The sequence below is a fragment of the Camarhynchus parvulus genome, chromosome 26 (assembly GCF_901933205.1).
Source record: "Camarhynchus parvulus chromosome 26, STF_HiC, whole genome shotgun sequence".
Taxonomy (NCBI): domain Eukaryota; kingdom Metazoa; phylum Chordata; class Aves; order Passeriformes; family Thraupidae; genus Camarhynchus; species Camarhynchus parvulus.
Window position 1 is genome coordinate 576,354 of NC_044596.1, and position 21,788 is coordinate 598,141.

Sequence of the window (21,788 nt, forward strand, 5' to 3'; positions counted from 1 at the left end):
TCTGTCCCGTGTCTCTCCTGTCCAGGTCTATCGGCTGGGGGGCATTGCCAAGCTCGTGGAGCTGCTCCGCAGCCAGAACCAGAACGTGCAGCGGGCGGCAGCCGGAGCCCTCCGGAACCTGGTGTTCAAGAACCCCACCAACAAGATCGAAACCCGGCGGCAGAACGGGATCAGGGAGTGTGTGAGCCTCCTCCGCAGGACAGGGAACACTGAAATTCAGAAACAGCTCACAGGTACCCTGAGTCTGCTCAGCCATGAGGTTCCCCTTGCCTGGAGTCTGCAGCCCTGGTGCTACCCTAGCACAGAGGGGGGGTCTTCTGTTCCTCTTGCATCAAAGGGTGGCCTAGATCAGAAAGCAGAGGAGGTCCTGGCCCTTCCATGTTCCATAAGGATTCCTGACTTCCTCAGTGCCTGTTGGGGAAGCACCTGCCCCAGGTCCCCTCCCAGTTATGGTCACCCCGCCATTCCCACACCTCCCTGTACCCTGGCCCCTGTGCTGTTCCCAGGAATGGCTGAGGGAGCTTCCAACCCCTGTAGGGTTGGCTGGGTTCTCTCCTTGGTGCCTCACCTTTGCCTGAGGAGTTGATGGGAGTTTTTTGATGCAGGTCACCCTCAACTGTGTCCCAAGTTTTATGTGCAAGCCTTTCCAAGATCCCTGGAGAGATGCTGTCCCCTGCAACCTAATAGCAATAAATAGCAATTTTGGGAGGAGGAAGGATGCTTAAATGCCCACCTCCATGTGGACCCATCCCGCCTGTCTCCCTTAGGGGTGGACAGGGACCAAGGTTTCAGGCAGCCTCTGCACCCTCAGCTCAGAGTGGTGAAGGGAAGAAGGATTTTGGTGCTGGAATCACCCTGAGCTAAACAAAGTTCGTAATGCACATGACCTTGTGCTTGAGCTTGTGTCCCACATCCTTCCTAGGACTGCTCTGGAACCTCTCCTCCACTGATGAACTAAAAGAAGAGTTAATACAGGAGGCTCTGCCTGTGCTGACAGACTGTGTTATCATCCCTTTCTCGGGCTGGTCTGATGGCAGCTGCAACAGGACACGAGAAATTATCGACCCAGAAGTGTTCTTCAATGCCACAGGGTGTTTGAGGTGAGTCACCAGGCAGGGACTGACTGTAGCTTGTGTCTGTGGGCAAAAGCTAAAGCCATCTAAATCCTCTTACAATGAGCTGAATTCATGCTCATTACAATTGCGTTATGAAAAATTCTCCTTGAGAAAGTTTTCTTGACTAAGAGAAGGAGCAGAAAAAAAATTGCATGTAAAATACTTTTCTAGTAGCTTTTTATTTTAATAATGTCATTCTTACTGAGTCTCTTCTAAAAAAAAAATTGAAGTTGTTTTGTGCACTAGTGAAACCCATCAGTGTTTAGCTCAGACCAGGAAACTGGACAGACTTTGCCTTTAGAGTTTTGAGGCTTCCAGAGAAAATAAACTGATTTAGGGTTTAGGTGACAAAAAGACAGAATTCTCTGTGTGGGGAAAGCAAGCATTTTCCCACTTCTTGTGATAACTGTTTTAGTACAGTACAGGACTTTTCCTGGCTCATTTCATCTGGAGACTCAGCTACGAAACAGGAGGTGCAGGCTGAGCCCAGAGTAGTTTATTTTGTTCACGGGAAACCAGAGTCCTTTTGTAGAGGATCTTCGCCCTGACTTGCTGTTTCTCCTACTTTCCTCCTCCACTTGGATATGAGCACCTTGTCTCAATGGGAACAAGTGGGGCAAAAAACCTGCCCTGTATAATGAGGTGCTTTCATCAAGGGAAGCTCTCCCCGAGGGAGGCAGCGCCGGCCGCGCCCTTCCCAGACATGCAGCTCGCAGGAGCTGGAGCTGCTTATGAAACGAGAGGCTGATCATGGCAGGGCCTTTGGAGACCTGATACCATCAGCTTCTGTGGCTGGGAACCGTGTCTGGGAGATAGGGAGTGCTGCTCCCTCCTTGCCTGTCCTGGAAGGCAGCTCCCTGAGCAGCTGCAGCTCGGGATGTGTGGGGTACACTGGGTGAGCTGCTCTGCTTTAAGGCCATCCCAGCCTACAACACCATAAAATATCCCATTAAAATGAGGGAAAGACAATGGCAACAGCTTGTAAAAACCCTGTGGAGTTTTAACTAGAGGTAGGCTCTACCTTCTGAAACTGATCCCAGCCTGTGGCAGCAGTACCCAACATCCCAAGGAAGACTGGCAGCTGCAGGTCAGCAAGGGAGCTCCAGAGGCCTGAGGGAGCAGGACTGGGGAGCAGGGAGAGTGAGGGAAGTTGGGATTGGATCCAGAGCCCCTGCTCCAAGGGCTGAGCCAGGACTACTCTGAGTCACTGCCCTGCCACATCAGAACACAGGGATGAGAACAGCCCTGGGTTTGCCCTGGGCCCGAGCCATTGCTGCTCAAGCATTTCTGGATTGCAGATGAATCCATGTTAATGAGGAGGCTGCAAATCACAGTGAACATCAGATCCAGTTCTGGAACGCCTGCAGTGAATATCTCACAACCGCTGCCAACCTCTCTTTGTTTTTCATTTGCAAGCTATAAGGCAATAAAATAGGAGAAAAAAAACAGAGCAAAACAACAAAACCCATATCCTGTTATTGGAAAAACTACCCTGTCCTGACAGCTGCCAATGTCCAAGAACCCATTTTGACCTCACAGATGGGTCAGTCCCTCTGGCAAGAGCCATTGCTGCTCTCCAGCATTTCCAGCCCATTTCCCACACAGACATTGCTGCTGACCCTGGGTAGGTCTGTGCTTACAACCCTGTGCACCTTCCTGATGATCACAACAAGCCCAGATAGTCTTTAGCCAGTTTTCCCTTTGGAAACTCCACTCAGGAGACAGTGTCTGTGTAGTGGCACATGCAGAGCCTCTGAGGCAGCCTCCTGCTGGGGACTGTCCCTAGGAGGGTGTCTTCTATGCAGAGCTCCTTGCAGGACATGTACCAGGTGAAATCAGTCCCAAAGAACAGCAAGAGAGCTGTGCACTGGTGCAGTCCCACCAAAGGCCTCCAGAGCAGGAGCAGTTCTTCAGCCTTGCTGAACCTGCCAAAAAATCCCCCAATTCAGTGACAACCATAGCCAGAACAGAGCCCAACTCACCCTCTCTCCTCTTTGTCCCCTGCTGTGCTCCTCAATTGCTTCTCAGGAACCTGAGCTCTGCAGACATGGGGCGCCAGACCATGAGGAATTACCCTGGCCTGATCGACTCTGTCATGACTTACACCCAGAACTGCGTGGCCTCCAGCCGCCCCGATGACAAGGTACCAGCTGCTGCCCTGGGATGCCCAGCCCCACAGTTAACAATTGCAACCCTGGGAATACTTCAAAATCCCTTCCCAAAAAACACAAGAGGTGGCTGGACTCTCTGGCTGCTCTTGTCCTTCCGAAGCCCCAGTGAGATCTGTTGGAGGGTTGTAAGTCATTGGGCCTCTGGACCTGAAGTAGAGCTGGGCTTTAAAATTTCCTTTTAACAAACACAGAGGAACAGTAAAGTACTTTGGTTCCTGAGTCCCCAGAACCCTTCCCTTCCCTTCCCTTCCCTTCCCTTCCCCTTCCCTTCCCTTCCCTTCCCTTCCCTTCCCTTCCCTTCCCTTCCCTTCCCTTCCCTTCCCTTCCCTTCCCTTCCCTTCCCTTCCCTTCCCCTTCCCTTCCCTTCCCTTTCCTTCCCTTCCCTTCCTTCCCTTCCCTTCCTTCCCTTCCCTTCCCTCCTTCCCTCCCTCCTTCCCTCCCTTCCCTTCCCTTCCCTTCCCTTCCCTTCCCCTTCCAGCATCTCTTGCTCTTTACCCCCCCATCTTGACATCCAGCAGGACTCAAGTGTACAATCCCCAGCTTGGCACCATGTTCAGCAGGAAGGCAGGAGTTGGCATCTCTCTGCCAGTCCCCTGACTGTGACTGATGGCTGTGTGTGAGCAGCACTTGCCTTGGACAAAAAACTGTTTGTGGACACCTTTCAGATGTAACCTTCAAAGTTACCAAAGTTATTTTGAATTCTCTCTGTTTTGAGCAAACCCACTTTTGGGGATGGCTTTTGCAGGAAGCCCCTTTCCAGCAGCACACACAAAACACAGCTCTTTGGAAATGTAACCACAGGTTCTGGTGTTGGCTATGGGTATCCAGCCAAAATTCTCTCTTGGTCTTCCCATTGGGCACTCCGGCATCCAGGGAAAGGAGCCTTAAAGCTTGTTCTTGGTAAAAAGTGTCACCTGATCTGTAGCTGTGACTCAGAGAGAGTCATTGGAAGTTACCCCTGGTGAGAGGGGCATTTCAAGATTTGAAATTTCATGGTTTGATCCAACCACTCACACTCTCTTTTCCTGTTTGCCAACTTGTCTGTGACAAGTGAGACCTCCCAAGGTTTTTTGGGTCAGTAGCTCACTGAGATCCTTCCTTCACATCTATTCCAGCTCTTTCCCTCCCATCCCTTGCTCCCTGAACAAGGCTAAAGAGCATCTGTGGTGCTAAAAAGCTGATTATGGCCCAGTCCATGTCCTCTCTGGTGCTGCTCCATAGTTTTCTGCCTAATGTGATGTTTGCATTTGTCTTCTGGGGGTGATGCAGTCTGTGGAGAACTGCATCTGCATCCTGCACAACCTCTCCTACCGCCTGGATGCTGAAGTTCCCAACAAATACACCCAGCTCAACCACATGGCCCGGAGCGTTTACATGGACAAAACTCTCACAGGCTGCTTCAACAGCAGGAGTGGGAAAATGGAGGTAGGATGTGCCACAGAGAGATTGGGAATGTGATGTTCAGCCCCAGGCAGGGGTTGCAAAGGAAGAGCAGGGTCTGAACTCCCTGTTTCTCATGTCTTTGCAGAATGATGAGTACGGGGTTCCCCTTCCTGAGGAGGATTTCAAGCCCAAAGGCCCCAGCTGGCTCTACCACTCAGATGCCATCCGCACCTACCTGTCCCTGATGGATCAGAGCAAGAAGGATGCCACCCTGGAAGCTTGTGCTGGAGCTCTGCAGAACCTCACTGCGAGCCGAGGGCTGGTAAGAGCTTCCCTCCCCTCCACATGTGTGCACCCAAATGTGTCAGCACTTCATGGAACCAGAGAATCAGTCAGGTTGGGAAGCCCTCTAAGGTCCCTAATCATCATCACTTTTCAGCCATGAAAAAGGAAAATGTCCTCCTTAAACCTCAGGGCACCACAGCCAGTCTCTCCATAGGGTTTGATCCAGTGGGATCCTAACTCCAAACTCAGGGTCTCATGGGAAGCTACAGCCAGCATCCCAAGGATCTATCCCAGACCCATACACTGGGTTTCCAAGTTTCCCCAGTCTGTTGGTCACACTGGCAGCAGCTGCTGGTATTGGCACCCTCCCCTGGCGTGGCAGTGAGGGTGAGCCCAGATGTGCACCCCTAGCCAGATGTGATGAGAGATGGGAGAAGGGCTGAGCCACTGCCCGTGCGTGTGCTCCAAGGGGAGGTGGCTCTAATGACAGGGTGGGTTGTGCTGTGGATTGTGGCTTGTCCACACCTCAGAGCTGCCTGTAAAATAGCTGTGACAGATGTCCTGACCCATGGGCACACAGCGTGGCGGTGCTAGGGGCTGGGTGATGCTGTGGCACCATGGGGGACACGTCACAGCCGCGGCTCCGCGGGCCCACGTCACTGCCCTGGGCACGTCCTCGCAGGCTGCCTCCCCTGGGACAGCCCTTGACTTGTCTGTTTGTGCCCAGCTCCATCAATCCCAATTTAAATAAGATGGATGGGGAGATAAAGAGATAATGATTCCATAGGTAGGAGAGGCGTGTCACGTGTGGGGAGTGTCCCACCCAGAGACATGGGTGACTCACTCAGAGCCTTCCCTGCTGGGATGGCATTGACCTGCCAGCTCTGATCTCCTTTTGTCACAACGATTTCCATGCTAAATAATTGGGAACCTTGACTTTTGGCAATTTAACTAAGCAGTGCCACAAAGCAGAAAGTGGAGAGAGGCTGTCACACATGGGCAGAGCTGGTCAGGGAAATGGGGCTGGAGTTCTGTGCTCCAGGGAAAAGAAAATCTCAGCAATCAACAACATTGCACAAGGGACAAACAACCAAACCCAGCTCTGACAGTGCTGGAGCAACTTAATTCAGCCTTCTGGCATGGAATGGCTGAAATTTGTCTGGGTGTGCAGAAGTGGCTCCTCCCCTCAAGGGTCTCATTCCAGCTCAGAGCTGGAGCTGGAGTTGCTGAGTTTGCTGTCATTTGATGGAAAGTGAATCTGGGGATGAGCTTATGGAGCTTGCTGTGATCCTTTAGGTCATAAAGGATGGCTCTGAATATCCTTCAGCTGTGCTTTACACACCCCAGTCCTGCTGGTGTGAATGTAGAACAGGGCACGTGTTTTCCAGACCCTTCTCTCCACTCCCATCTCACTATTGATGGACATGTGTCTCCATCAGCATTTCTGGTGGGGCAGCTGAGAAGTTCAGTTTAAGTTCTGTCAATAAGGGCAGTTTATTCAGGAGATGTGCTTGAGCTCCTCTGCCCTGGCTGCATCCTGAGACCTTCTACATTTACAAGCACAAGATCACATCTGAGTATTTTTGGTCCTCAGACTGTTTTTTAAAGACATCCATTATCTGTTCCTGCTCCCGTTGGCATTGTGGCATGGCAGGGAGCTGTGAAGGGCCAGGGCAGGGAGCTGCCAGGGGCTTGTGAAGGGTGAGGGCAACGTGGACATGAAAGCAAAGCTTCTCCAGCTTTTGGAATGTCAATTGAGTGATCAACTGCTCCACTGGGGCTCCTGAGAACAGCACCAGCAGCATCACAGCACATGAGAGGCTGACTTTTCAAATGTCACAGAATAATGGAATCATTAAGCTTGGAAAAGCCCTCTAATATCACTAAGTCCAGCTGTTCACCCATGTTCACCACTAACCCATGTGCCCAAATGCCCCATCCACGTACTTTTTGAACATTCCCAGGGATGGTGACTCCACCACTGCCCTGGACAGCTGTGCCACTGCTTGGCAACTGCTTTGGTGAAGAATTTTCCCCAGTATCCAATCTAAACCTCCCCTGGGGTAGCTTGAGATCATTTCCCCTTGTCCTGCCCCTTGTTCTGTGGGAGCAGAGCCCAACCCCCACACCCTCCTGTCAGGGAGTTGAGGAGAGCCAGAAGATGCTCCCAGAGCCTCCTTTTCTCCAGGCTCCCATAACTGTGGGGAAGAGAGGTAAAACTGACAGAGTAACTGGGATTATGGCAGCAGTAGAAAGGATTGTACAGTGCTCATTTTATGGTACAGTCACGTTCCTCCAGGCCTGACCATCATCCCCTGGCACTGTAATCATGGGCTCCTGTGTTGTCCCTCAGATGTCCAATGCCATGAGCCAGATGATTGGGCTGAAGGAGAAGGGGCTGCCCCGCATCGCGCGGCTGCTCCAGTCCAACAGCTCCGAGGTCGTGCGCTCCGGGGCCTCTCTGCTCAGCAACATGTCCAGGCATCCTGTGCTCCACAAAACCATGGGTAAGTCCTTCCCCCGTGCTGGATCCCAGCTTGCAGCTCTGTGGGATCTGCCCAGCCTGCTTTGTAAGCCCCATAAGGAGACCTAGCTGTGCTCCAGAACTGGGCAGAGCAGTGTCATTTCCTCTGGCCCCAGGACAGTCACCAGTGCTGTGTGACATGTGCTGTACTTTATGGACAGTGACAAACCTGCAGGACCATGAGGGTGACAGTGTTTTGGGAACTGAGTTGGACTTCAGTGTCTGTGGCCAATGACGCTGCCCTTCCAAAGGCCTGCAGACCTCATTTTGTCTTGGGAAAATCCACTCATGACAATGATGCCATTGCTGTCCAACACTTCTAGTGTCTCCCTGCAGAGAAAACTCTGCTTGGTGTTAACACAAATAGCATCATTCACTTGTGCCAGATTGTGTTTAAATGTTGATTGGAACATTCCTCCACCTCTTTAGCTCACCAGGTGCTCCCAGATGTGTCCCGTCTCCTGTCGTTCCAGTCTGGAAACACCAGCAGCTATGGGGAGATCATGACATCAGCTTGTTACACTCTGAGGAACCTCATCATGTCCAACCCCCACCTGGGAAAGTCTTACCTGTCCAGCAACTTGCTAAATAATGTAGTGAGCCTGTGCCGGAATGGGTGAGTGTGGAGCACGAGGCAGGGGCAGGGACAGAGCCAGACTGAGCCCAGAGCCTTCCCAACACCCTTTGGAGCCAGACTGGAGCATTACTCCTTCCCAGTAAAGGAACTGGCTGTGCTGGTGGGCAGAAATCCTCAGCACTGGTTTCTTGGAAACAGCAGGAGCCATCCAGAGTGGATTTGCAAAAGGACCTCTGGAAACTTTCTGGCTGAATTTTAGGAATTTCTAAAAAGAACTGAAGCACCAATATCTTAGTCTTTTAAAAATAGTACTTAGAGAGCTTGTGAAAAAAAGGAGAAGTAACTTTTTACACAAGCAGATAGTGACAGGACAAGAGGAAATGGTTTCAAGCGAAAAGAGGAGACATTTATACTGGATATTAGGAATAAATTCTTCCCCATGAAGGTGGGGAGGCCCTGGGACAGGTTGCTCAGAGTAGCTGTGGCTGCTCCATCCCTGGAAGTGTCCAAGGCCAGGTTGGACAGGGCTTGGAGCAACCTGGGCTAGTGGAAGGTGTCCCTGCCATGGCATGGGGTAGGACTGGATGATCTTTAAGGTCCTTCCAACTCAAACCACTCTGGGGTTCTCTGATCTATGAAAAATTCCAGCCCTCAGAACAGGGGATGTCAGTGACTTCCTGACTCCCGGGCTTCCCTCAAACCTTGTCATGAAGGTCAGGTCTGAGGTTCAACCCTGCAGGTACACAAGGATTGTGCTTAACTTTTATCTGTTCATCTTTTAGTTGAATCATCTTCCTCAAGATGCAACTCTGGGGGAACATAGGCAGGAATTATTTTAGGTACCTTCGTGGTCTATTCCTGTATTTTACACCAGCTGAGCAATCTCATCATATTTTACCTCTTTCTATTTTAGGACTTGGTTTGGGGTTTGGTGGTAGGAATTCTGTCCTGTTTGTTATCCAGATTCCCTGCAGCACAAGCCTGTCAAGCCTTGCCAAGTTCTGTGTTCATTTCTGGCCAAACTGGTGTTAAACTTCTATTATCTTCGACCATGTTCTCTCCTTCCTAGGCTTTCATCTCTCTTGCCATCTGTCTTTGTTTTAAAATGCCTTAGACAAGTAACCCATTGTTTTCTGTTGTGAAAATCCATTTGCATGCCTTCATCATCCTTTGATAAAGTTATTCCAATCCACCTCTTGTTCCATGGCAGACACACTCTCTGTCATTACACGGGGCCTCCTTGTTTAGTTTGGGCCTGGGCCAAGGAGCATTGCTCTATTTGCTGCTTTTACTTGCTTCCACTCTCCAATGAGCCCAATTACCATGAAACCCAGCCCTCTCCTAAGCCCTCCTTGTTTTGAATGGTATTTACTCGTGCTGAGGTCCTTCTGTGGCTCCTCACACCAGTGCTCGGTAATTTGCTGCTCCAGCACAGCCTTGCACAACCTGGGCTGGGAACACTTTAATTGCCTTGGCTGCTGGGGATGAGCTTTCTTGGAGGTGAGTCACTGAATTGTGAGGAGTTACCAAACTCTGGAGATGTCTCCAGTCCTGCCTGGATCTCAAAGTCCTCCCAAGAAACTCTCCAGTTGTTACAATGTCCAAAACTGGAGTTGTTCCTTTGCCTCCATTACTCATTTTTGTCCTCAAAGATTTTTATGCTGTTCACTTCTTAGGGAAAAAGAGAACAGTTTCCATCCAGGACTAATCTTACTTGTCCAGGCTGGATTATTTCATGCTGTTCCAGCAGAGCAGATGTTGGAGAGACTTTTGACTCCTGCTAGGTCCCAAAGTGAAATTTTCCCAGTGTCACATGCTGCCTGTGAGGATTAACAAGAAAAGTTAGGGTGGGATTTGTCCAGTCCTATATCAGAAAGAGCCTCCCCACTGGAAATCAATAAATCTCCACCTCTCCTGGGGGCTTGCTGAACCCTGCTGTGGTTCTGAATGTGGTGAGTCCCACATCATCAAGCTCCTCCTTGCCAGCACTGCAGGCAGCAGAGATGGGGGCACAGGGGTGCCTCAGTTGCCAGGGGGGACCCAGGGACACCCTGCACCCTGTCAGGACTTTGCAGTTTTCTCTGCCTCAGGTCCCTGTGGACACTCCCTGACCCCCAGGCTGGGGTTGGTGTCTGGGTGCTCCCTCCCTGTGTCTCCTCTGCCACCCACAGATCCTGCCCTGTGTTTCTGAGCTGGGCTCTCACTGCATTACCAGCTGCAAACCAGGAGCTCCACCTGCTCAAACAGCTTCAGAGGCATAGCTTAGAAAGAGACTCCAGGTTCCAGACCAGTGAGTTATGCATCTTGTCCTTTCCCATGTTCTCCTCCCTTCCCATGTTTCTTTCTCCTCATGTTTCTCATAGCTGGGTTTTGACAGAAAGGCAGAAAGGGTTCAGCAGTTTATCTGATGGATGTGGTTTCTTCTTCTTCCTGGAGCATCCCAATTAAGTAATTGTGATAGAGCAGATGCTCTCCTCTATGACATGGAGTTCATGGTCAAATGGGGTTCCTTCACTCTTCGTTATTTTTAATTGAAGTTGCCAAAATATTGAATATTTCCTTCAATTTCTGGTGATGTTTCCGAAAATCAAGCCACTGGACCTGATTTATTAGGGTGTTTGGTTTCCTTTTCATTTTGCTTCTCCAGCTGTCTGAAAAACATTGCTCATTTTCAAGCAACATTTCACTAATTAAATTGAAATTCTCCTCATTAATTCTACTGGCTGGACTCAAAGCTTTTCCCAAAATCTCTCCTTGTGCTTTAGAGTGTCACATTTGCAGTTTATCCCTTTACCATGGATTTATTTCTGTTTCTCTTTGTTCCTTCACTTTTCACACTTCTGCTATTGCAGTTTTAGTTTGCAATTCAATTGCACCACAGCATTTCACCGAAATTAATCTTTCAAGAGATTCAGGTGTTCCCTTGATTATTCCCTGTGCCAGAGAGTTCTTATCCACAGATTTCCAATTTCCCATTTCTGCCAAAGATTGCACCTTGATATCAATTTCATAATCTCTTGCTTGTTCTGGGAATTCCTTGGCATTCTAAGTGACACACCTTAAGTTCTTTGTACATTTATCCTTTGAGGAAGGATTATTTCTCCCCATTATTTGATATCTGAGGACAAGATTCTTGTCTTTTTTGCCCCCATTCTGTTTTTCCCCATTCCCCACCATCTCCTTCTGATTGTGTCTTGTTTACGTTTTGTTGAGTCTGTAGCTTTTTGGATGACTCCTGCCACTGCCACCAGGGGACATCTCCCTCGTTGCCTTTTCACAGTTTTTCATGAATAATTCTATTTGTAAAAGACAGACAGTACATAAAATCAACTTTGATTTTCAGGCAATTTGTTATTAAGGAATTTCCCCCCCAAATCAGCTGTCCTTGATATTCTGCTCCATGTTACCCACTACTATATTCACACTGTTTTGTCTGGGATATGCTGCTTTACCTACTGAAGTTGGCATCACAGCTCCACCAGCCCATAGTGAGCTTTTTGCTAAATTATAGCAGTCAATGCTGGAAGAAACAGTCAGTGCCAGTTCTTCAAATGAAGAGTTCAGAATTTCTGCCTGAATTCATAAATGACTCAGGTACTGATGCTGGTAATTTTGGGTTGAAAATACAAAACTTCTGAGGTGTTCTCTGGAGACACAGTGGCGAAAAGCACATATTTAGCATCATTAGAAGTAAATTTTTTCAAAAATCAGCGAGAATTACTCTGGCTTAGGAAGAGAGAAACAACTTGAAACTACAAATCCTTGAAAGAGAGAGTTCAGTTCGTGCTCTGTCTGTCTGATCACAGAGACCCTTGGGTTTGTAGGGATTTAATGGCTTTTCAGCCACAGACAACATTTCAGGCAAAAAATGTTTTAAAACATTGTTATTCTGGTGACAGAGCATAGTGTGCTTATAACTACAGAAGAGATTTGGCAATAAAACCCGTTTTTTCTGTCCCAAAGCATTGCTCAGGAATTTCTGGCTGATCTCCAGCCTTCCACACAACACTAGGAGCTGCACAACACCTTTGAAGTTTATGACCAAGTTAAACTCGATCATTTCTTTGGTAACAGCTGCTGTGTATGTCAGAGAAATGCCTCAAAATTTACTGGATGTGGTTCCATCCCTGTCCTCCCATACTCCAAGTATGGAGTCGATGTCCCAGGTTCCTCATGATCTATTGATCCCATTTCTTGTAGGCTTTTGGGGACTGTTTTGAGGACTCTTTTTGAGGCCACAAGGTTCTGTGGAGCTGTATCAGACAGGGAGGGTCCTGAGCTTGGTCTTGTTCCTCTCCATCATCCTGGGTGGGACAGGCTGGGGCTGCTGCCCTGAACCCAGAGCAGGAGTCTCCCACAGCCAGAAGGAGGCCCAGGAGATCAGGAGCAGCCATGGGAGCCAGCAGGGAGGGGATATCTGGGTATGAAATGTTCCAAAATTATAAAAGGTCCTGCGATGACTCACGGTTTCGAGCTGTTACGTGAGCAGGTATCTGTTCCCTTGTGCTGAGTAAGGGCTCTGGGCTGCTTGCAGATGTTGTTATTGCAAAGGCTCCCATCCCTTGTCCTCTCCAGGCAGCTCCAAGCCCGCTCCTCTGCCCCCTCCCAGGAGATCCACCCACGCTGGGAGTCCCTGCAGACTCCAGCAAAGGGCTGGCACTATTTCCCTTCTCTTTCCCTCTCTCAAATTTCAGACTCAGCTCAGTTTTATGCTCATTTTCCCACTCAGATCCTCCTCTCGCTTTCATTTGCCCTGCTCTGGTGACAATTGTTGTCACACAACATTGCTGAGAGAGCAGGAGGGTGTTACTGACAGTCCTGTTCATGGCTAGCCAGGCTCCCAGCTGGAGCTGGGTTTGTCCCAGTGCTCAGCAGTGCCTGGGTTTGTCCCAGTGCTCAGCAGTGCCTGTGGGGTGCTGCTCTGTGCCTGCCATAATCCTGTTGCTTTCACCTTCCCAGCTCCTGTCCAAAAGCAGCTGAAGCTGCTCGACTTCTCCTGACAGACCTTTGGTCCAACAGGGAGCTCCAGAATGTGCTCAAGCAGGTAAGGACAACACTCCTGCCTCTGGGAGTCAGGAGCAGCCCTGGGTTGTTCACCTGCTGAGGTGGGGAGCTGGTAAAGGCCCTGATCCAGCAGCCAGGAGGGCAGGGCCCAGGAGGAGCCTGGGGCACTTGGGCACCTGCCTGGCATCTGAGCAGGTGGCAGGGGGACCCTGCTGGGACTCACTCTGGGGACAAAGCAGAGGGTGTCATGCCTGTGTCAGACACCTTCCTCCCTGGGATGCTGCTGGGTCCCCAGCACAGCTCCCCCACTCTGGGCTGGGACACGCTGGGTGTTCTGCCCTCATTTAGGGGATTCCCTTCGCTGCAGCCCATCGGGTCCCAACAGGTGCCTGGCAAGGTCCCTCCTCTCTTCCCCCCATTTTCTTCTGTGTCCATAGCCCTGCCCTGTGGTTACACCCCCTGCAGTCAGAGTAAGCTTTCAAACCAAGAGGGGAGGAGTATTTGGGATTTGTTTTACTCCCTGCAAGAGAAGCTGGGAAAGTGCAGAGCCAAACAGGCACTGAGCAGCTCCAGCCCCTAGCTCCAGCTGCTCCCAATTCCCGATTCCCAGCTCCAGTTCCAGCTGCTCCCAATTCCCAGCTCCAGCTCCAGCCCCCAGCTCCAGCTGCTCCCAAGTTCCCAGCTCCAGCTCCAGCTCCTAGCTCCAGCTGCTCCCAGCTCCAGCTCCAGCCCCCAGCTCCAGCTGCTCCCAATTCCCAGCTCCTGCTCCCTGTGGCTTTCTTTAAACAAGTTTGGGTTTTTCCAACTCAAAAGCAGCAGCACCTGCAGGGAGTACAGGGCCAAATTAAAGAGAAGGAGGGATCCCTACAAAGGGGAACACCTGGAGGCAAAAGCAGAGCATCCAAAGTGACATTCCCACATTGACAGTGAGGGTTTTCTGCACAGGAGTTGGGGTGGTTTTGTGCCAGGCTCTGCTCACAGCCCGTGCCAGCTCATTTTGGTGTGACTGAGTCACTCTGGTGTTCACACACAGGTTTATTGCAGAGGTGCCTGTCAGGGAGGAGGATGGGAGTCTTCAGGGGTGCATGCACCATGTGAAGACTTCTCTTTTTGCAGGATGAGGAACTAAATGAAACAATACTCAGTGAATGATTCAATAGAAGTTCCCTCCAAAAACCTGGAGGGGTCCAGCTCTGGGTTGATGGAAGGCAATGCAAGGAAAAGTCATCTGGTCTAGGGAAAGATGTCCCTGCCCATGGCACAGGGTGGGATGAGATGAGCTTTAAGGTCCCTTTAACCCAAACCATCCCATGGTTCTGTGATTCTGTGGAGTTCATCAGCAAGGGTGACAAAAGTACCCAGAGGGCTGACAGAGGAGATTGGCTGAGGATGCAGCACACTTTGCTCAATTCCTGCTCTCAGTGTAGAAACTGATATGCACTTCATGTTTCTGCTTTTTCAGCAAGGGTTTGACAAGAACATGATGGGATCTTTAGCTGGAACGACCTTCAGGACCCTCTCCTCCAGATTTTAGAGCCTCTCCATGCACATTCAGGCTGCAGGTGAGAACATGGCCTTGTGGTGGATTTGGGACACAGGAATCCTTTCAGATTGTTGCTACTTTTGATCACCCCAGAAGTGTGTTTGTGAGATTTTCATCCCAAATTTTCCCAGCCCAGTCTGTTTCTATGAGGTCAGAGGCTGTGCTGTGCCTGGGCCCAGGGCAGATGTTGCCCCCACTGCCCAGCTGTGCATTTTGGAGATGCTCAGCACAGGTGTCACAGGACAGACAAAGCTGCTGGGCTCAACTGTGCCTCTCCCTTCCTTTGCCAAGCAATCAGTGATTCAGTGCATTTTTCCAAACCCTCACAGGTGAGGCTCTTCTGGGATTCTCCCTGGCACTGCCCTCATTCCTGAACTTTGAGCAGTGTTACCCAGACAGTGCCAGTAATGTGCAGTGAATTCCAGCACATCCATGGCTTCATTAGCCTTAGCAATTGTTTGAGCCCTTAATCTGCCTGCCAACCTCAGGTCAGAGTTGAGAACCACATTCTGTCAACTGAAAATCCCAATAAAGAATCAGGGAAGAGAAACCATGGGCAGAATTTCCAGGGCATTGTTATGGGTTTATATTCAGTGAGAAATGAGGATTTAACCCATCAGGCATTTTACTCATGATTCCCACTGAAGGGAAAAGCTTTAAGCACTTTGAAAATACCAGAGGCCTCTTGGATAGTGTCCAAAATTATGCAGAGGGAATTACTTGCTCCCTTCCCCAGCATGGTCCTTGTGACCAAACCAAGGGAAAACAATGCTAAAGCCTCTTCCCTCCCTCTGCCCAGGAATGGATTTTACTTCCTGCTCTGTTGGGACATTTGCACTGGGACTCTGAGGAGGGTGGAAGTCCAGGGTGAAAAGCTTTGTGCAGCTGAGAAATTGCAGTCAGGCTCAGAGAAAAGATTAAAAGTTGGGGTTTGCTGTAATGAAAAGATCTCTTGAATGTTTTAATTATCTGGGGTTTTGCTTTTTCTTTGTTTTATTTATTTTCCATTTCAGAATTTGGAGTTGGTTCATGTCCAAGAAGAGCAACACTTCCATGATTCCTGAGGATGTTAAAGATGTAGAGAGTTTCTGAGTTCAACTCAACTGTAAAGCAAACCAAACATGTGGATTTCATGTGGATGACACTGATATTTTTAAGCATTTTCTTCTTTTTAGGGGGGAGAAGGGACTTTTATATACTTTCTCGATGTCAATAATTATTTTTTTGCCAAGAGTGTGTCTGTGTAACTCTGGGTGTGATGTAGAGGTGTGTGCAGGCAGCACACAGAGCACACATGGGGAGCAGGGTCTTCCTCCAGCTTAGTCCCCTGTTTTCCACCCAAAGTCAGGGTGATTGTGCAGTTTAACCCCTTGCAGGATTTTATTCCAACCTCACCCTATCCATGCACCAAATACTGCCACGTTAAAATTTGTCACAACGTGTTTTTATCCACAAACACATAAAAAGTCAATCTTTGGTCAAGTTCCCCCTTTGCATCTGTCCATTATTAACAGATACACACAAGGATTCTCTTCTTTCCAAGGCTGGTTATTCCTCACAGTTATGAACAAGGGCTTCTTCTCTGCTTAGGATTTTTCTCTGATAATTGTTAACATTTTCTTTCCTGTCACATGAACTCTTTATCTCAAGAAGCAAATTGACACCTGCAGATCCTCTCCCAGGCCTCCATCACCCTTCCCTGGAGCTGTTTGTGAGAGGACAGTTGGGACACAGCTGCAGAGCTTGAACATTCCCAGGTCCTGATCCATTCTGGGCACCAAAGCAATTCCAGTTCCTGACTGTGCCTGGACAAAGGTGGCATTTGAGAAGCTGAGCAGGACAGGCCAAGTGTTTTCCCCCTGGAATCAATGACTGCCACAGGAATGAAAGAAGGGAGGGATGTGTCCTCTGTAATCATACTTTGTTTTTATTGATCAGTGTAAAGAACTGGTACTGATGTGCAAAGGAATGTGAGCACTTGTGTGATATCAGGTTTGGAAATGTTTTATTTCTTGGGATCTTGAATTGCATTCATCTGCCTGTGATGCTGAGGCTGTGCTGAGGGACTGCTGAGCTCATTTCAGAGCAACTCAATTCTCACAAGCTTCCTCTCTCCAGAAGAAAAATATCCTTCCCGTGGAGGTGACACAGCTCAGACTCACAGGAAAGGAGCAGCTGAGGCTGCCTTTGCTGCCTGTGCTGGTTATTATTCCTCAAAGGCTGCAGGGACACAGGGCCCTGTTTCTCTAACATCAGGGGCACAGGAGGTGCTTGGGAAGGATGGATTATGAGCCTGGAAATAGAAAAGCAGTCTCATTTTAAGTGTCAGGCTCATTAATTGGTGGGAGTCATGATATTCAGTTCACATCCATGGGGTGATCTGTGCCCACTAAAGAACCCCTTGTGAAGTTTGGGTTTGCTCTGCTGCAGTTCCAGGTGGCCCTTGCTGGTTCCCCTTTGGAGCACAGGGAACTCCTGCCCATAAGGAGAGGTCATTTCCAGCTGGTTTTCCTCTTGGCTACAAAGGGTGGCTTCATCTTGTGCACTTTACTGAGCAGCCACTCTTCTCAGTCAGGAGCTTTCTGTGCTGAGCTGCAGCCAAATGAGAAAGGGAAAAAAGCCCTTTTGAAGTGGAGGCAGAACCAGGAGAATCCAGTTGGACAGAAGTGTTCCAGGAGGGTTTAAGCAGAGCAAAGAGCCCCAGTCTGTGGGCAAAGCCCTTCCAGCAGTTCCCTTGCTGCATGTGGATTCCCAGATGCAAAATGTTGGAAATGCTTTGGGCAAGACCCATCTGTGGGTGTCCCCAAGGGCTGCAGCATCCACAGGGTTGGTTCAGTTTGGGTGTGAAGTGTTCTGTGCAATTTTGCATTCAGGTTTGATCTGTAATGACACATCCAACACAAGTCCTGGGAGCAAATGTTTTCCTCTGGAAAACTAATTGGGGAAACAGAACTATAAAATGGAATGATGGAATATTGAGGAAATTCACTCTAATTGGCTGTGATTTAGGCTTTATTTTAAAACAGTGCAGCTGCTTTCTCCCCTGGTGCAGTTACTGAGTCACTGTACAAGGCACAAAGAGCCATAGCATTATGATCATCAACTCACAATTAAATTTACAGGTGCTGGAGATTTCATTAGTGAGTATTGGACTCCGGGAGGCAGATTCATCATTCACATAAATTTTATTACAAAAACCACTGTTACAGTTGTTTTTATTACAGGTTTGTTTTTTTTTTTAAAGCTAAAAATAAAATCTGTCTCCATGCTCAAAGCTCTTCCAAACGTGACTGGGCACAGCCCTGAGCAACCTCACCTGGCTGGGATATTGTCCCTGCCCTGAGCTGGGCACACCAGAGAGGTTCCTCCCCCTGAGCTGTTTTTAGGATGCTGTTTGTCACTGCTTGCAAACCTCAGGGCAGAGCCCACTCAGGAGAGCCGTGGGCTGCAGAAATCACAACCATTCTGCCATTCCAGGGCTGTTCTGCAGCTGGATCTTCCCTGGGAAATTCTCTGATACCCTCTATTTTCCTCCCAGTCTCCCTTTAAGATCTGGACACCAGCCTCCACCCAAGTCAGTGAAGTGACTTTGATGCCCAACTCTGAGAAGTGAAGGGAAATTCAGACATTGGAGTAACTGCTGTTGCTCATAACCAGCTGTTCTGGGAGCCCAGTGAGGTTCTCTCCAACATAAATTAATGCTGTTTTCACCTCCAGTATAATTGTTTTCATTCTGGGGAGCTATTTTTTTTAAGGCATGATTTTAACTGTGACATGCTCTCTGATGAGCTGGTTTCCTGTTCCTTGCTCCTTGAAGAGCCAGGGGAGGGCACAGCCCAGGACAGGGACAGGGCAGGTCTGTGGCACAGGGATGGAGAGTTCCTGAGGAGGAGGAAGGAGTGTGGCCAGCAGCAGCAGCAGCAGCAGCAGTTGGACATCCAGCCATGTAAATAAACACCACCCTCACTGTCCTGGGCACAGCAGAGCTTTTTTGGTTGATTTCCTTATAAATGCTTTCTTTATTTTGTGTGTGTACAATCCCACCCCAGCATTTCAGAAGCCTCATGGACAAGTCAAAGGCAGTTTCATTCCTTTCTGAACACACACCAGTGTAAGACCAACTCAGCCTTACCAGTCCATAGCTCTACAGTGTATTCTGTAAGATATAGGTATGTGAGAAAAATGTCTCAGAGTTTTGTTTTGGCTGTACTGTATGTATTTGCTTCATTGGAAAAGCTGAAATCAATAAAAATTGCTGAAATTTCTTCAAGCTTTCTGGTTTGGATGGTTTTATTTTGGTTGATTTGCCAGTGTTAGGAAAGAAGAAAGGTCTGAAAGGTGTGGAAAAACCCTGTTACCCTGCAGCAGGAATCAGCTTGGACTGATCTGCCTTATCCAACAGGAGCAAGGAAGCTGTAAATCCCATTTCCTCCAGCCTGGCACTGCCCAGGCTCCCCAGGGAGTGGGCACAGCCCCGAGGCTGCCAGAGCTCCAGGAGTGTTTGGACAATGCTCTCAGGGATGCCCAGGGTGGGATTGTTGGGGTGTCTGTGCAGGGCAGGGGCTGGACTCAGCAACCCCTGTGGGTCCCTCTCAGCCCAGGATCTTCAATGATTCCATGATTTCATCCTCAGTGGATTTCTCTCCCAAGAGCTTTCACAGCCATGACTTCAGTCCATTGAAATGTTAATTACCATTAGTGTCATTTGTGCCATTGCTGAAAGGATCCGAGGCTGTAGCAGGGAAAACCCCTCAGCTTTTTCTAGACCTGCCCCACCTGAGCTGTGGTTGAAGCTCTGTGGCTCTGACGTTTCAGAGGTGTGGTGAGGGCGAGGGGATCCTCCCCAGTTTCTCTCTGGGCCAGGCTGGGCAGGCCCAGCTCAGAGAAGTTCCTCACTCAGACCCAGCAGCTCCTGGCACTCAGTGAGCTCCTCTGGACCCTTCCCCATGGAATGGTTCCTTCCTGAGCTGAGGAGCCCAGCACAGGGCACAGGGTGAGTGAGCCCAGGCCTGTGCTGGACATCACTGATCTGAGCTCTGCTCCATCCCTGCCCATACCTTGTCGCTGTCGTGGCGGTCACGACACAAAGCAGAGACCACAAGCAGTCTCAGATGGCAACTCTATATTATGGAACATAGCTGACTTTTTGTACCCTTTCTAATTGTTTATACTTCTTTTACCTTAACTATTGGCTACAATAAATTAACACTATTGGTGAAAAGCTACAGTGACTTCAACTAACTTTCTAAAAATATTTCATCCAGCGGCAAAGTCTCTCTTGTCTTTCTTCAATTCTTCATTTCTCTTGGTCTCCTTGTCTACAGCCTTGGAGAGAGCTCCTTATCAGCTTCTTCTTGCTTCTTAGCTTCTTCTCGCTCCTTTAGCTAACAGGCTTGCTGTTAGCCCCTTCCCACAATACCTGATATTCCCTTGGAAAATCAGGTTGAGCTTTTGTTGAGCTGTCACTGGGATGGGCTGGCCATGAATGGTCCATGGAGTCACCTCTACGCCCATCTCACAAAAGAAAAGATTATTTCACCCCACATGTATCACAACATTTCACTGTGCTGATGTTTGTCTGTCATTTACCTCCCTTTCCTTATTGGTCTCCAGCTCCCCAAAATTCCACAGACATTCCTCCATCCTCAGCAATGTCACTGATGTATCAGGTATAGCAGCTTGTAGGAATCCTCCCCATTTTTCACAGGCATCACAAACTGGAAAAGATAAATAGCTGCTCCTCTCTGCTCCTCTCCTTCCTGACTTCTCCTTTTTGTGATCCCCACTGATCCCCCAATCTCCTGCCAGGGCCTTCCCCTCTATTGGGAGATGCTCTGACTTTTTGGCTCATTCTTCTGACTCCAGCTGGTTTTTCCTTCAACTGCTTTTGGCAGGTTTAGTGTAGTTTATGTTGAACTTGGAAGAGGTTGTGAAGCCTTTCCTATTTTTGTCTTCAGCTGTTTGAAAAACACCTGCTGGTACTTCCTCCTCCTGCTGCTTACCCAGGCCAGCTGCCATCTCCTGTTCCCCAGGGAATTCCTCACTGCTGGGATGTGCTGCACTGAGCTTCAGGATGCTGAATGCAGCCCACATTGCCTGGAAACTTTAACTCTCCCTTTCCTTTTCCCTTTAAAAGCATCTCCCTCTGAGTTCCTCTTCTGGAGGATGAGCCTGTGCTGGTGGATATAAGTGGGGGTTTTGCTGAGCCCAGACTTTTCCTGCTACTCAGGACCAAACTGGAAGCTGCACCTGCACCCTTTGGGGACCCCCATCCTGCTCCATGGAATTGCTAGTGACAACATCAAAGGATTTGGTCTTTCCATCAGACCCTGCAGGAGCCAGAGCCCAGAGCACATGGGGAGAGCTGAAGTGCAGGATGAACAAAGGACTTTGTTATTCCCAGGGCTGGGGGGCACTGGGGTGTGCAAGCACTGGAGCAGCCTCACACAGGGGATAAGGAACAGAACCTCCTGATCTCCTTCAGAGACTTTTCAAAGCAGACGCCTGGCAAAGGGGAATGAGCTCAGCTCTGAGCTGTGTTTGGTATTTACTCAAGGCAAGGCTGAGGAATAATCCTCTACCACTGCCAGGATCTCATGAACAGAGGATTTGCAGCCCATCAGACAGGCTGGGCACACTCTGTGAGCCATGCAAGGGACAAGGGACAGGTGTCACTCCCTGCATGTGGCTTGGAGCTGCTTTCCAGGAGCACCCTCTGCTGCTCTGCTCAGGCTGCTGAAGGGTGGGTGAGCACTGAAGGATTAAGCACAAAGGCAAAGCATCCAAACTCAAATGTCTAAACCAGCTTTGGGTGGACCCAACAGCCCTTCAAAGCCTGGCTGCATTTCAGCTGTGATCACTCAGACTGCTCCTGCGCCCTGGCACAGCAGCAGTGTTTGTCACTGGCCTCGAATGTGGTACATAACAATTGTTTTATAAAAGCCCATTAGGGAGCAGCACATCCACCAGTCCTTGGGAGGATTAAATTTGACATCACAAACATCACGAGCTGGGGATGTCCAGTCTGCAGCTTCTTCAAGCATTATTCCCACCTGAAGTCACATCTAAGAAAGGTCAGATCAAGGACAGGCTGGGAGTTGCCTTCTACCCAACCTGGAGTGTCTACAAGGATTGCAGGCGAGTCCTGCTGCCCATTCCTGAGTAGCTCCCTGGACAGTGGAGGAGG

General features: G+C 49.3%; 1 protein-coding gene across 1 annotated transcript in view; it reads left to right on the forward strand.

Moving 5' to 3' along the window:
* Positions 1 to 18,732, forward strand: part of PKP1 (plakophilin 1) — a 50,358-nt gene extending 31,626 nt beyond the window's left edge. Inside the window, exons 5-14 of the mRNA XM_030965710.1 lie at positions 26 to 233; positions 923 to 1,100; positions 3,144 to 3,258; positions 4,556 to 4,711; positions 4,815 to 4,991; positions 7,308 to 7,461; positions 7,908 to 8,094; positions 13,015 to 13,099; positions 14,522 to 14,621; positions 15,616 to 18,732. Coding sequence (XP_030821570.1) covers positions 26 to 233; positions 923 to 1,100; positions 3,144 to 3,258; positions 4,556 to 4,711; positions 4,815 to 4,991; positions 7,308 to 7,461; positions 7,908 to 8,094; positions 13,015 to 13,099; positions 14,522 to 14,593 — 1,332 coding nt within the window. The 3' untranslated portion in view covers positions 14,594 to 14,621; positions 15,616 to 18,732. The remainder of the gene's footprint in view (positions 1 to 25; positions 234 to 922; positions 1,101 to 3,143; positions 3,259 to 4,555; positions 4,712 to 4,814; positions 4,992 to 7,307; positions 7,462 to 7,907; positions 8,095 to 13,014; positions 13,100 to 14,521; positions 14,622 to 15,615) is intronic.
* The last annotated feature ends 3,056 nt before the right edge of the window (positions 18,733 to 21,788 follow it).